At 35.9% G+C, this 15,401-nt stretch overlaps 1 protein-coding gene across 1 annotated transcript; it reads left to right on the plus strand.

Moving 5' to 3' along the window:
- Nucleotides 1–1,758: 1,758 nt before the first annotated feature.
- LOC139975956 (glucose transporter type 1-like) lies at nt 1,759–15,088 on the plus strand. Its single transcript, XM_071984260.1, has 12 exons — nt 1,759–2,198; nt 3,311–3,412; nt 6,544–6,704; nt 7,286–7,410; nt 7,865–8,005; nt 8,420–8,557; nt 9,529–9,716; nt 11,731–11,841; nt 12,549–12,650; nt 13,086–13,155; nt 13,378–13,505; nt 14,572–15,088. Exons 1-12 carry the CDS (start codon nt 2,157–2,159, stop codon nt 14,752–14,754), a joined length of 1,491 nt encoding a protein of 496 aa, XP_071840361.1. The 5' UTR covers nt 1,759–2,156; the 3' UTR covers nt 14,755–15,088.
- Nucleotides 15,089–15,401: the final 313 nt, after the last annotated feature.

Below are 15,401 nucleotides of genomic sequence, written 5' to 3' on the forward strand. Positions count from 1 at the left end.
TCTATTAAAATTTCAAACATTTGTGGCTCGATGATGTCATATTTGGACTTGCTCAAGCCATCAGCGAAGGAACATTAAAACTGATATGGGGTGAGAATTTTCTTTTCTGTTTTGGAAAGTTGTTCCTTACAAACAGTTCTATTACAGAGACCCATGATAATGGATGGGTTGCTCTCTTACGCTTTCTCAGTAGCTTCCAGCAATAGTAACAAACCCACAACGATATAGTTACATTAGGAAGATTGTTTGTTCGCATCATCTTTATGTTAAATATGCGCATCAGAAGTAGGCAAATGATTTAATTCAATTCTACAATTTTCGTCACCAACTAAGTAAGAGAAAAGGAGATTTAAATTTACAATAGCTCTGTTCAGGGCACGCCAATGAACTGAATTGATTATTTTTTTTTAAGATGTAGAAGAAAGTATCAGACTTGGTATGTAACAAGAAACCAATAGACTTGTTGTGGAACCAGAAAACAATAGACTTGTTTGTAACAAGAAAACAATAGACTTCTTCAATAACAAGAAAACAATAGACTTGTTTAATAACAAGAAAACAATAGACTTGATTGTAACAAGAAAACAATAGACTTGTTTAATAACAAGAAAACAATAGACTTGTTTTATTACAATCGTCTCTATAAAATAGTCAACAATCATAAAGTAAATGAAATCTGAAAATATGTTTTGTTTACGAGGTAAATTGTTTGAGGCTTGGTCAAGGTATGCGAAATGTATGTTGGTTAAGTAGCCTGTAAATTAACAGATGGATTTCGCATGTTCAGGCCTAGCAGTATTGTACGTTGTACAATTAATATGTTGAAGACTCGGGGTCAAAGGTGAATTGAAGTCAAATGTCAAATTGGTCTAAATTGTGCGAAAAAGTGTGCCGAGAACTCCTTATACGCTGTGAGTCCGATCACGTTCAAACTTGGTAGGTATACGTGCCTCACCATGAAACGTCGTGCCTGCGTGTTTGATGACGTAATGAGTCAGAGGTCAAATACCTCAAAAAGCTTTTTAATCATTACCTGCTTATCAGGATGTTGGAGAAAGTCATTAAACTACAAAATGTGTAGAGAAAAATGGGACAAATTTAAAAAAGTACTTATGTGGTTTGTTTAGGGTCGAGGTCAATGCAGGTCAAAGGTCAAATTGGCCTAAACTGTGTGAAAAAGGTGTCTGGTCATGTAAAATTGTACCTTCGTGATTGATGACGTCATAGGTCAAAGGTTAGAGGTAAACTTAAAACCTACAAATTGATTTTTAGCTATTTTCCGCTTGTCAACATGTAGGAAAAATGCATTATACAACACGATATGTAAAGAGTGATGACATGAATTTTAAAAACAATGCATATTTTGGTGTATAGGGTCACCGGGTCAATTGAGCTCAATCACTTCCGCTTTGGAGCAGATGAGATCTGCATCTCCATGGATTGCCCTCTTGCTCTTCTTGTATAAAAATTGTCAAAGTAAAGTCAACTCAATTATATCTACCGCTGCTGACAGGACATACAAACGTTACCAGTATATAGCTCAGATATCAATTCATCATCGGGGTATTGTTATTTATTCAATATAAACATCTATAACAACAACAAAAAGTCAGTCAGTCAGTCACAATTTTGATCGTTATCCTCTGAGTAAATAGTTTTTAGGGAATAAACAAATTGAACCAAGCTTAAAACCCTACCAGAGAGTAACTAGGGTGAACAAAGTCCGTTTTGCTAAGCTACATAAGATCGGGGCAATTGAGTAAGAAGGAGTAACGTTTTATAACAGGACACTATTTCTAAGGATTTACCAAATTAAGTTGACCAAATTAAGTGTATAGGTTAGTTTCGTAAGATCAGACTCCCATGCAGTGAGTAACCTAATCGGCATTTGTGTTCTTTTCTTGGGTAGGATATATAAGATCCTATTCCTATGCTATAGCGGCGGCAGTGATTGAGTTATCACGACTGCTGGTAGTGTCAACACTGTATACACGCTACTTGGTATATACAGATCTTTCTGTAAAGTAAATCATCACACTTGCGCGTTCCGGAACTGTTTCATCGTTATAATATATATAAATATATATAATATTACTGCGCCGTTGGTGATATATATACATATATTCATAAAGTTTGATGTTGCCCGTCACATCGCGATGGATAAAGACAGCCTTCGTAAAGAGGGAGAGATGAAGAAGGTAACGTTGCTTTAATTTCAAATTTAAACTATTATAGGAAAAATAGAGATTTTAGAATTGCAAAATGTTTTTTTTTCTTGTAATTATAACCTATTGATACAGAAATGTCTAGAAAATCACGCTGGAAAATAAACGAAAATGGTTTGCATAACTTATTGACTAAAAGTTACTTTAATTTCGAATTTAAACTATTATAGGAAAAATAGAGATTTTAGAATTGCAAAATGTTTTTTTTTTTAATTTTAACATATTGTTACAGAAAGGTCTAGAAAAATGCGCTGGAAATTAAAAGAAAATGATTTGACATAATTTATTGACTGTAAGTTATAATTGATAATTATTCAAAGCAATCATTTCCACTTTTTAATTGGTAAATGCTGCCTGTCGCGGTAATATTCACACAGATTTACAAGTTTGACAGGCGACCGAATCGTACAATATTCATACAGAGTGGAAACACTGCTTTGTCCAGCTAAAGTCGGTTTTACGTGGTTAAGACCAGTTAGCTGCTCCTGTTGAGCGAGACACGAACTTTGATAGTTTCATTGAAGTAAATAATGTCACTTCGTTAATTTAATGTCAAGTTTTATGGTTTGACTTCCAAACCTGGAATCTTGAAAACCGGTGCCTATACTTTCATCATTCGAGGTGCGATTTTGGTAAAGTAGCAGAGTGTTGTGTTTCGATAATATTCATCTCCCCCCTTTTCCCCCTTTTTTTTGGGGGGGGGGGGTCAGATCAATACAAGAACATCGGCAGATATGCCTACAAAGCAAATGTAACTTTAACACAAGACCTCAACCTTTATTCATCGTTATATCATACACAGATACGGTACCCCTTACATACAATCTAAGATGAAATGAAAAAAAAAACTTTGCCCAAGTCCTGTTAAACTATTGGCTACATTACCTAATCAACATTTGTTTACGTTTTACGTAAGAAGTAAAACAAACAAAAGAATTACACATCTAGGCAGTGATAATAACTCGAAACTCAGCCATTCCGTCAGAGAACGTATATATCAGTCTATGGAAATTCACAATTGTGGTATAATAGGGAATGTGTAACGTTCTTTTCTTTGTTATATTAATTTTCATCTTTTTTTACAGAGATCTGTGACTGCAACATTGGCATTGTCCACAGCGGCAGCCGTAATAGGATCGTCATTCCAGTTTGGGTATAACACTGGTGTTATCAACAACCCTCAATCTGTAAGTGCCATGACGATCTAATACAAATAATTCTAAGTGTTTAAACAGGTACTTCGGTTGGCCAATGGAACATCTTTTTCTTTTCTCACGATCGAACCCCCCCCCCACCCCTCCTCTCTTTTTTCGTATTTCAACTTTTGACCACCTACCTTGACTTTTCTTCTTCTTTTGTTCTTCTCACAATAAAGTACTACAGTTCCGCACGAACACAAAACAGTCTATAATCCCCCCCCCCCACCCAACCCCACAAAAAAAAAATAGAGCAAGAAATGTTCTTCTATATAATTGTAGTTTATATTGTTCTCATAAGGTTTGTAAACAAGTCAGTTAACACAATTAACCAAAAATTGTACCTCACAATCTGTTATTAAAAGTTTTATTTTTACTCATTCAAGTTTCAATCTTCTCTCTTGAAGTAGAACATTTTATTAAAAAGAAAACGATTCGTGATCATAACGCTTTACAGAAGCCCTCATTTAATTGACCTGGGGTGGGGGTGGGGTGGGGTGGGGTGGGGTGGGTGGGGGGAATCAACCTTCCACAAAATGCATAAATTTATTTTTGTTTTAATTGTTGATTATAACAACTGATTCCGAATATGAAGTTTGCTTCCATGTAACTAGTGAGTAAATTCTTTCGTTACTTCAATGAAATGTTTTCTACTATCAATATGCTCTAATAAATGGTAAATCAAAAGCAAATGCGAGAGAATGTATTATTAATGAAACGACTTTTCTAAACAATTGAGCATGCTTTCGATCACGCCAACACTTGTTGTAAATATGCTGTAACCAATGGTTATATGTTACGGAAAAGACAATGATAAAGGTATCACAATGGATGCATATATACATTTAAATTCAATAAATGAGATGAACAAAAACAAAAAATTTTGCTGGTCATAAGTTAGATACGTCTTATACGTAGATTGAATTTAGGACAATTTCCTTTATAACTACATTTGTATACGTGTAGTTAGTATTTCAGATGGTGTACACTATTATTGGCTGGGAGTACAGGGGTGATAACAATATGTAATACATAAATAAATGTCAGAAAGAGGAATTTATCTCAGAGCCCCCCCTCCCCCCGTGCGGAATCCCATATTCAATTTACTCAATCTCAATCTGTGACATATCTGTTTAGTATCAACATTCAAAATGACTATTATTTTCAGTAAAACATATATCTGACATTTTGGTGCTACTCTGCGAAAACTGGAAACTATGACTACGTGACCAGATGGTGTTAATCTACTGGGTATTCATTTTGGCGGGTTGTAGCGATACAGGTCTTTAGATGAATGGCCACAACATGCTCAAGGAGTGATGGTTCAGACACCGTCATTTATCCATGGTAGACTTAACGTATACACTACAGCAATAGGGAATCAAGGGTTTTCATTATCAAAATTAGATTTTATTTTGTGCTGCTTTTCCATTGATTATAATTTCCCAGTCAGTTTGCCATTGTTCATTTAATTACTTTTGGTTTTATTTCATCACTGCCTTGTTTGGTATGGTGTGCCCGTACCCAAACCACTGCCTTATATGACATGGTGTGCCTGTACCTAACCACTGCTTGTGTGGCATGGTGTGCCTGTACCCAACAACTGTCCTATATGGTACAGCGTGCCTGTACGCAACCACCAACCACTGTCTTGTGTGGTATGGTGTGCCTGTACCTAATCACTGCCTTTTTGCAGTAAGCTCTGTTTGTAAGCAATCACTGCCTTACGCTGGTAGGTTGTGTGTGTACCCCTTGTCATCACTGCCTTATTCCGTTGGTAGGGTGTGTTTTTTTACCCATTCACTGTCTTGTTCTGGTAGTGTGTTAGTACTCACATGCTGCCTTGTTCTGGTGGTAACGTTCTTGTACCCTATCACTGCTTTATTCTGGTGGTAATGTTCTTGTACTCAATCCCTGCTTTGTTCTGGTGGTAATGTTACTGTACCCAATCACTGCTATGTCCTGGTGTAATGTTCTTTTACTCAATCACTACCTTGTCCTCGTGGTAATGTTTTTTTACCCAATCACTGCTTTGTTCTGGAACTTCTGGTGGTAATATTCTTGTCCCCAATCACTACATTGTTCTGGTGGTTATGTTCTTGTACTCAATCACTACCTTGTTCTCGTGGCAATGTGCTGGTACACGTTTTGAAAATGACTTGGGACATGTATGATATTAGCCTGACCTACTCAGCTGTTGCAATTCAATGTAAAAGTTTGATTGTCATTTAAGTCATTTGTGACGTATATCATTCCAATATAATATGAGGCAATATTTATTGTCTCCGTATATCACTTGAGTATAGGTTTGGTGGTTACTGGTATATGGTGACGTAGTTTTAGCAATAGGAGAGCCGATCATGTTCTTTATCTTGGAAGTGTTATGGTCACACGCGATACGTTGATCATATTTATTTGGAATTATTGTTAGATAACAGCCAAATGCGATATAAAACTATTTATAGTTACATATATTCTGGACATTACATGCAAGGATACCAGCGAATGTATACGCTATGGCACACCGATAAATATTCGCAAGATATTTATCTGCTCTACGAATTAATAAATTTCTAGACTTTTCTGCATCTGAAATAAAAAATTAGTTGCGCCTCCGCTGATAATATCCAACTCACTTGTCAAATAAATAAAAATTAAAACTTTTTTCTCTTTCAGGATATAAACAATTTTTGGTATGCTGATTATATTAATTTATTAGACAGTCCGTTGGGACACATATACACACATACATTTACACAGACCAGCAAGTGGAAACACAGGCGTAGGTGGACACGCATTCGCTAATAATTTATTCATGACAAGTTGGTCGATTATAGACATCATTCTGTACCCGAAATGAACCGATCTGAATTAATTAAGAAGTCTCGAAATAAAAATGATAGCAGCTTGTTTTAGCTGCATTACGTCTTTCGCTCTCAGCTTTCCGCTCAAACTTAAGTCCTTCGCAGCCCTTAATTTGTCCCACTAATATCAAACAATCTGTTATAAAAGAGTCATAAAAAGTCGTTTCTCTGCTTTCTCTAACTAACAATTAAATATCAAAATGCAACAGAAATTAATAAAGAAATAATACAGTTTTAAAAATGATTTTTTTCTTAAAGGTAATTCAACAATTTATGAACGAAACTGGCGAGCAAAGGTCCGGAGAATGGATGGACGATACCAAAGTGACGTTGTTGTGGTCCACGGCGGTGGCTATTTTTGCCGTGGGGGGTGTGATTGGATCTCTCTCCGCCGGGGCGATTGCAGATAAATTTGGCAGGTTCGTCGTATTTATATGATTAATATCATACCAAAACTGATATTGTTTAATACATTACAACAAGTGAAATCGTGGCCACCGGCTATTAATAACTGTTATCAAAGTATTACACATATATCTTGGTATTTGCAATAACTGGTATCCTATGGCTACAGACATTATATCGGACCATAGTCACCGTATATTATCATCATCGGATAAACTATACATCTGTCATTAGATAAGCTATATATCTCTAAATATTATCCATTAGGGTCTTCTTTCAGAGTGCAGTACCAAGTGCAGATCGAGGATACTACATAAAAAGGGGGGTGGGTGGTCCTGGGTTCGTTCCATCGACAATTTTTTTTTCATACGTGGAGCGGTGTCTCCTGAGACATATTTAGACTATAAATTTGTTATATATATATTTTGGTCCGAACGCAATGTTATGCGAATAATTTCATTTTAGTTTATGTGTGGGGAATAACAGGGGGCTGTATACACATCCTATACATCCCACCCATGGGATCCGCGCCTGATATCAGACCTATATTTATTTATGCTTTATTCTTTAAAACATTGTAAACTTTTGTTAACAGGAAACGGGCTTTGTTACTGAATAACGTGCTCGCTGTTCTGGCAGCGATACTGATGGGGTTTAGCAAACTGGCGAACTCTTACGAAATGCTTATTATTGGACGGTTGGTGATAGGTGTTAATTGCGGTAAGATTGCGGTTATCATAGTTCATTGATTAGGTTTATGAAATAATAAAAATTCATTACCTGTTTTTTTTTTAAGCTACATGATACTTTCATAACCAAATCACATCATAAAGGTAGAGGGTAGTAATTCTGATGGAGGGGAGGGGAGGGGAAGGAGGGGAGGGGAGGGGAGGGGAAGGAGGGGAGGGGGGAGGGGAACACTGTTATTGGCTGCGGTACCAGGCCCGCCAAACGAGCAGACTCGTGGTAGGGGTTGCAACCTTTCCATATAGTTGTTTTCCTATCGTAGCGATTTTCATAACACATGCAAATTATTTTTTGACAAATCAATGGGAGAGGCGGGTACACATCGGTTACATCTTCTTTAATACCGACATTTTTGCAGGACTCACTAACCGGTATCCTACCGATGAATAGTGATGTGTAGGTCCGTTTTCCTTATATTATTTTGCAGGTATCAATACCGGTATCGTACCGATGTATCTCTCAGAAATATCCCCTGTCAATTTAAGAGGAGGGATTGGTGTTCTTCATCAACTGGCTGTTACGTCCGGTATTCTTATATCACAGATCTTAGGCTTACCTGTAGTTTTAGGTGAGCTGTTTTTCTATTCTTACTCACATTATAATTCATATTTGTTTGTTTGTTTGTGTGCGTGCATGCGCGCGTGTGTATATAGGGGATGTCGGTGTGCGCGCGTTTGTTTAATGCCCATGACCATGGATCAAAGGGATGCTTTAACATGTTCATTAATCACATATGTTAGGATACAAGAATTGTAACCACGTAAGAACCTGTTCAAATATGTTCCACAACGGGTATTAATTTTTCCAACTTTGTGCCAATCTTTAACAAATAGTTGCTCTTTTTTTCTTTTTTACTACATGCAGATAAACTGCAGGTTGATGAATTCATCTACAACATGTTTTTTGTTGTTTTTGTTTTCAATTGTACACTGTTTCCACGAAATGTAAATTATTATTACATAAATTATTATTATTGCTACAGGTACAAGTGAACTGTGGCCAGTACTACTGGGTTTAACTGTTGCCCCAACTGTCTTCCAGCTTTTCACTCTTCCTTTCTGTAAAGAGAGTCCTAGGTATTTGCTGATTAGTCAAAAAAAGGAATTCGAGGCTAAGAAAGGTAAGTACTCATCATGAATATTCATAGACCCGTCTGTTTAAATACTAAGACCTCGAGTTTTTTTTTTTTTGATCTCTCAATACAAGTTATAATGTGGCAAGTTGCATTGCCTCATGAAGTACGGTATATTATATGATACTACATGTGATGCAGTATTTCTCGGGTTAGGGTTAACCCTATAACCATAGGGTTTTCCCGGTCCACAAGATACGTCATTCATTGAGCTGTATCATGCATGATGACATTGCTGGACACATTAAACTGTGCAAAACGGTTCTCTTGAGAAATAATGTCACGTGAGGATTGGCTGGTTTAAATGCCACGCAAATTCATTGTGATGCCCCTTTTACGCAAAGAAGAACAACCATTCTTCAATATTCGTATGCAAAGTTCAAATTCTTACCATGGATGTATATTATTTGGCGTTAACGTGATTGATTCTTGCAGTGGCGTAGCTACTAGGGGATGGGTGGGTGGGAAGGGTTGTTGTCAGATGTTTTTTAAGACATAGGTACGAGCAGTACTCTGCCTAAGCCCCCCCATCCCTCATCCCTACCCCGCCAGAAAACTCATAGAAGTATAATAATATAAATGGAAACGCCATCACATATAAGTCAAATTAATACCAGGACGGCAATAACAGTTGCACAGTATTTCGAAGGTATATGCAAGGTGTGATGGAACGATGACTTGTCAAATTTCTTCACCTTGGTAAAGAAACAAAAACAAACATGGTATTTATTAATCTATGGCGAGTGTATCTTTCTTACCCGAGGGTAGTTGTTTACAGTTTCTATTAGCTTAATCCGAACGCATCGATAAAAAACGGAATCATATCAGTACAAGGCTATGATCGTGTTGACGAGGTCGTGTGGTAACAATGAAGAATAACAGTATAACTGACTTACGTGTTATATTGTCTACTATCAGATCAAATTCATGAGCTTTGATTCGTTTTTTTTTTGTGACAGCATTGGTATGGTTATGCAAAGATGATGACGTGAGTGATATGATCCAAGAGATGCAGTCAGAATACGAAGAGGAGAATAAAGAAGAGAGGATGAGCATCGCAAAACTCTTGAAAGATAGTTCCTTGAGAATGCCACTCATCATCAGTGTTGTGTTGCAGTTATCACAGCAGCTCTCTGGTATCAACGCTGTAAGTTATATACATGGCGTTAAAACTAACTGCTTCGAAAGTTTGCATTATAACTAACGATTGGTGCGACTTAAACGATAAACTTTCGGGTATCAACGCTGTAAGTTATATATGGGCGTTAAAGCTAACTGCTTTGAAAGTTTACATTATAACTAACGAGAAAGATTGCCCTGATGCGACTTAAACGATAAACTTTTTGATATCAACGCTGTAAGTTATATATGGCGTTAAAACTAACTGCGTTGAAAGTTTGCATTATAACTAACGAGTAAGATTGCCCTGTTGCGACTTAAATGATAAACTCTCTGGTATCAACGCTGTAAGTTATATATGGGCGTTAAAACTAACTGCTTTGAAAGTTTGCATTATAACTAACGAGTAAGATTGCCCTGATGCGACTTAAACGATAAACTCTCTGGTATCAACGCTGTAAGTTATATGTGGCGTTAAAACTAACTGCTTTGAAAGTTTGCATTATAACTAACGAGTAAGATTGTCCTGATGCGACTTAAACGATAAACTTTCTGGTATCAACGCTGTAAGTTATATATGGCGTTAAAACTAACTGCTTTGAAAGTTTGCATTATAACTAACGAGTAAGATTGCACTGATGCGACTTAAACGATAAACTTTCTGGTATCAACTCTGTAAGTTATATATGGGCGTTAACAATAACTGCTTTGAAAGTTTGCATTATAACTAACGAGTAAGATTGCCCTGATGCGACTTAAACGATAAACTTTCTGGTATCAACTCTGTAAGTTATATATGGGCGTTAAAACTAACTGCTTTGAAAGTTTGTATTATAACTAACGAGTAAGATTGCCCTGATGCGACTTAAAAGGATCAACTTTCTGGTATCAACGCTGTAAGTTATATATGGCGTTAAAACTAACTGCTTTGAAAGTTTGCATTATAACTAACGAGTAAGATTGCCCTGATGCGACTTAAACGATAACATTTCTGGTATCAACGCTGTAAGTTATATATGGGCGTTAACAATAACTGCTTTGAAAGCTTGCCTTATAACTAACGAGTAAGATTGCCCTGATGCGACTTAAACGATAAACTTTCTGGTATCAACTCTGTAAGTTATATATGGGCGTTAAAACTAACTGCTTTGAAAGCTTGCCTTATAACTAACGAGTAAGATTGCCCTGATGCGACTTAAATGATAAACTATCTGGTATCAACGCTGTAAGTTATGTAACTTTAAAACTAGCAATATTATAGCTTTACATTTAAACTAACAAGTAAGTTTTCCCTGGCGCAACTATGACAATACACGTTCGTTCCAGTATCAACGCTGTGAGTTATATAGCTATAAAACTAGCGAGTTCAAAAGTTTACATTTTAACTAAAGAGTACGTTTTCCCTGATTCTATACTATCACAATAAACTTTCCAAGACCAACTGCTTAGTAATATAGTTTCGAACTCATGGATTTTAAAGTTTACATTAAAACACTAACGAATAAGATTGCCCTGATGCGACTATTATAATAAACTTTCTGTATGTATCAACGCTGTAAGTAATATAGATTAAAAAGCAGCAGTTGCAAAATTTACATTTAAACAAACGAGTAAGTTGTCCCTAATGATTACAGACTTTCTTAAAAATGCTGAGGATGGAGTTTTCCGACCCAAAGAGCAGAAACATGTCTTCAACAGTTCGGTAAAGCAATCAACTCGATGCCACTGGACTATATACCTTCCATTTAAGTTCCTACACGAGAGTAAAGAATGGTAGTCTGGATAAGAACTTTAATATTCTATATCTCAACTTTACGGACGCATTACATATACCAACTATCTGGCTGGCATCAGTCTGTTAATGTTGCAACGTTCTTGAAAAAACTAACGAATTCGGAAGTTTTGAATGAAACTTACATATGTTACGGTATATCATTCCTTTTTTGACATTGCCTTACATATATGATTTCAGCGTACAACCATATCATGTAGCCTATCTATAGGTGTAACTTCATTATGCTGATTTTCTACTCTTGTTATAGGTTCTGTACTATTCTACCTCCATTTTCATCGAGGCAGGAGTCGATGAAGATAAGAGCCCATACGTCACGCTTAGCACTGGAGCTATCATGGTTATTATGACTGTTGTATCGGTAAGTATATATATATATATCTATACATATATATATATATATATATATATATATATATATATATATATATATATATATATATATATATATATATATATCTATATATATATCTATATATATATATATCTATATATATATATTTATATATATATAAATGAAAGTCGTAATGAGTTGGAAAATCAAGAACAGTGAAAAAACTTCCAGCCTCCACCCCGGGATTCGAACCCGGGCCTCCCGCTCTGTACGCGGACACCCTAACCAACTAGGCTATGAACGCTGATATGTATAAATAGTTCATATATATCATTTTGCTACAGATTGTTGAAATGACGACTCTCTAAGCGTTATTCATCATATCAACAAATTGTTGAATTGCTGAAATATAGTGCAACATGTTGCTGCAAATTGTTCAATTAATGACATTTGATAAATAAACATTTTGTACTAGTTAATATCTATTGAGGCCTGGATTTATTACGGATATCAAGCAGCTTTTGTGTTGCCACCATTTTCTACCTTTAATTTATTTAGGAATCATCGATATTTCTTACGAATTTAATTTGTTTGACTGTTAGTTCAGTAAAAACTATTGGGAGTGTGGAGAAATTATTTTTACAATAAATTGGTTGATATATTTTCTAGGAATGCGAAACGCGAGTCACACGTAATCTTTGAAATGATTGGTTATTGACATTTTGCCTTTACAGATTCCATTGATGGACAGATTGGGTCGCAAAACCTTACACATGTTTGGCCTTGGTTTTATGCTATTTTGGGCAATATTTTTGACAGTATTTTTGTCAATCGCGGTGAGTAATTGTATTTAAAAAAAAAATTTTCAAGAAATTACTTCATGAAATTAGTTACATAATTTTACTTATTAAATGAATAATTTGTTCGTTGCCCGAACACACGGCTGTGGGTATAAAACTGCGCTTATTTTATGATGTCAAACTGCCAAAGCGTTACGGATACGTAACACAATTAATTGAATAGCAAATAAGATCATTTTGTAAGCACTTTCATAATGATATACATCTTAATTAATATGTTCATAGTTTTCAAATTTGTGAAGTTTTGATAGCTTTCTACAAAACGGGCCTTTTTCTTTATACAATTATTTAATCGAAAGATTATTAACGTTCGGTTTTGTAGTCGTTGGATAAATTATTCCAATACGTAAACAATATATGAACAGCCTTATCAATAATTGTTTTTATGTGTGTTGTTTGCATTTTCTATAGTGGTCTGGTGCCGCCTATGGTAGCATTATCTGTGTCATGCTGTTCACGGTCGGTTTCGCAATCGGACCAGGTTTGTAAACAATTTATTCAACGATTCACAATACTGATCAAATTAAGGTACTCCAAAGCTATAACGCTGCACGCCGAATTGTCTCTGGTACGAAGATGTACGGGGAGACCATGCCATCACGATGTACCCCTTATACACTAAGTACATGTATCATTTCAACCCAATCAGATGAAATAACATTCTTATCATTTGATAACCTCGTCATATTATTTTCACATAAAGGGTCAATACCTTGGCTGATTGTCTCGGAGCTGTTTTCACAAGGACCCAGACCAGCCGCGGTCAGCGTTGCGTTTATGGTCAACTGGGGCGCCAATTTTCTCGTCGGACTCCTATTTCCGTTTATGCTTGTAAGTATACTGTTATACTTGTATACTTGTAAGTTACAGCTGTTTCATTGTACAATTTTAGAAATATTGACATTTATTTCCTGTCAAATAGATGAGAATTTATACCGAGGTATTTAGCAATAAATTAGTGAATTTCACACTTGTTTGGTTTCCTTCTGAAGTATACAACATCTCATATATTAAACTATGGAACGAATTTCAGGCGTTTGATTTACATCAACCCGCTGTTTAATATCGGTGATATTTACTATTCTCGAAATAAGTATCATTTTGGAAAGAGAGAGTTTTTAACCCTTTGTAATTTACGGGGTTAAACAATTCAAGAAAACTCGTTGTCTGAATGTCGCCTCTTTCATTTTGTGCGCAATACAGTGAAAACAAAGCGTGGTCAGGTATAGTTGAGACTCAAAGGCCAACTAAAGCAACATCTCTTGATAATGGTATCAAAAAATAAAAAATCCAAAACGACTGCATTCGTCAATCTGCATCACCGTGGTAACGGTTTGATAAACATCACGTACACGCAAAGGTTATATCGACTTCTTGCAAAGTACCAATGTGCTGCACAAACTCATAATAAATTATAACAAATTTTTGTAATTTTTGTAATTGTAATTTTTTCTTCCAATTTCTCTCTCTCTCTCTAATTATGTTTGTTTTATTGTTTTTCTTTAATATTATTGTGATACTTCTCGAATATTTCAGTCACTATATGGTACCTTTACGACTGGTAGTCTTGAATGTTAAATCAATTTGTCATAACTATATTCCGACGCTATTTAAACAAGACTGTACAATATATACTAACCCATAACACAACGAAGCCCGATGTATATTTATATCTTTTCCGGGTTGTCGTTAACTATTAGGAAAAGTTGAGTAAAGACGTGTTATAAAGTTTTCTAAAATGGAGTATATATCATTGTTCATAACCATAGGAATTTAAAAAAAAAATTGATTTAATTTTTTTTTACCAAACATTAGATTATAAAGTATATTTGGTAATAACTTTATTGTTGTACTGATCCTTTGTGTTTCTTCCTTTGTTCTTTCTTTAATTTTATAGGACGGTCTCAATGAATATGTGTTTGTGGTCTTCATTGTTCTACTCGCAGTGTTCTTTCTGTTCACTTGGAAATTCTTACCAGAAACAAAGAACAAAAGTTTTGAAGAAATCAGTGCATTGTTTAAAAAGAACGAAGCACGTCATTACGAAGTTGAAGCTAATATGGACCTAAAGAAGATATAATCGCAAAGGAACAAAAACAAGGAACCATTTCTTCAGAGTCAAAGCTTCAACTTGAAATTTATCTAACATATGGCGGAATTGCAGTTAACATCCAGGCGCGGAACCAGGGGGTGGGGTTGGGAAGGGGTGGGGTGTGCAGGACTTCAACGACCCATCGCTTTCTTTTTGAAATCCCTATCCGTCCCTGAGAACGATTGTAGTTCGGGAATATACATGCAGTCACCATCGACAATCACGTGGTATTGAGCGGAGAGTAGTGGAGTAACCCCCCTCTCCCATCCCCTCCCCAGGACTTCCAAACATCTGCAAAATAGACAAATTTGCCTGTCAAGTTAGTCTTGTTCAAAACCAGAAAGAAAAGGAGAAACAAATAATGTGTTCATTAGTTAAAGAAGTTATTTGGGATTGCGGCTTATATTGCTCTCACAATCAGACACTATTGATCATTTACTGTCGGGTTTGGGGTAACTTATAGATTGTTGCAATCATGTTACACAGGTAGTTTTAAAATGTGGAGAAAGCCTGCAAATCCTTTAAAGCAAAGATTTGCACTAAAAGCCTATAAAGACCTATCACACGCGGTGAAACAATATCGAACACTGGGACATAATGGTAATATTGCATCTTGCGAAGAGGGTGACTTAGGA

This window comes from Apostichopus japonicus, chromosome 11 (genome assembly GCF_037975245.1).
Source record: "Apostichopus japonicus isolate 1M-3 chromosome 11, ASM3797524v1, whole genome shotgun sequence".
In the NCBI taxonomy this organism is placed as follows: Eukaryota; Metazoa; Echinodermata; class Holothuroidea; order Aspidochirotida; family Stichopodidae; genus Apostichopus; species Apostichopus japonicus.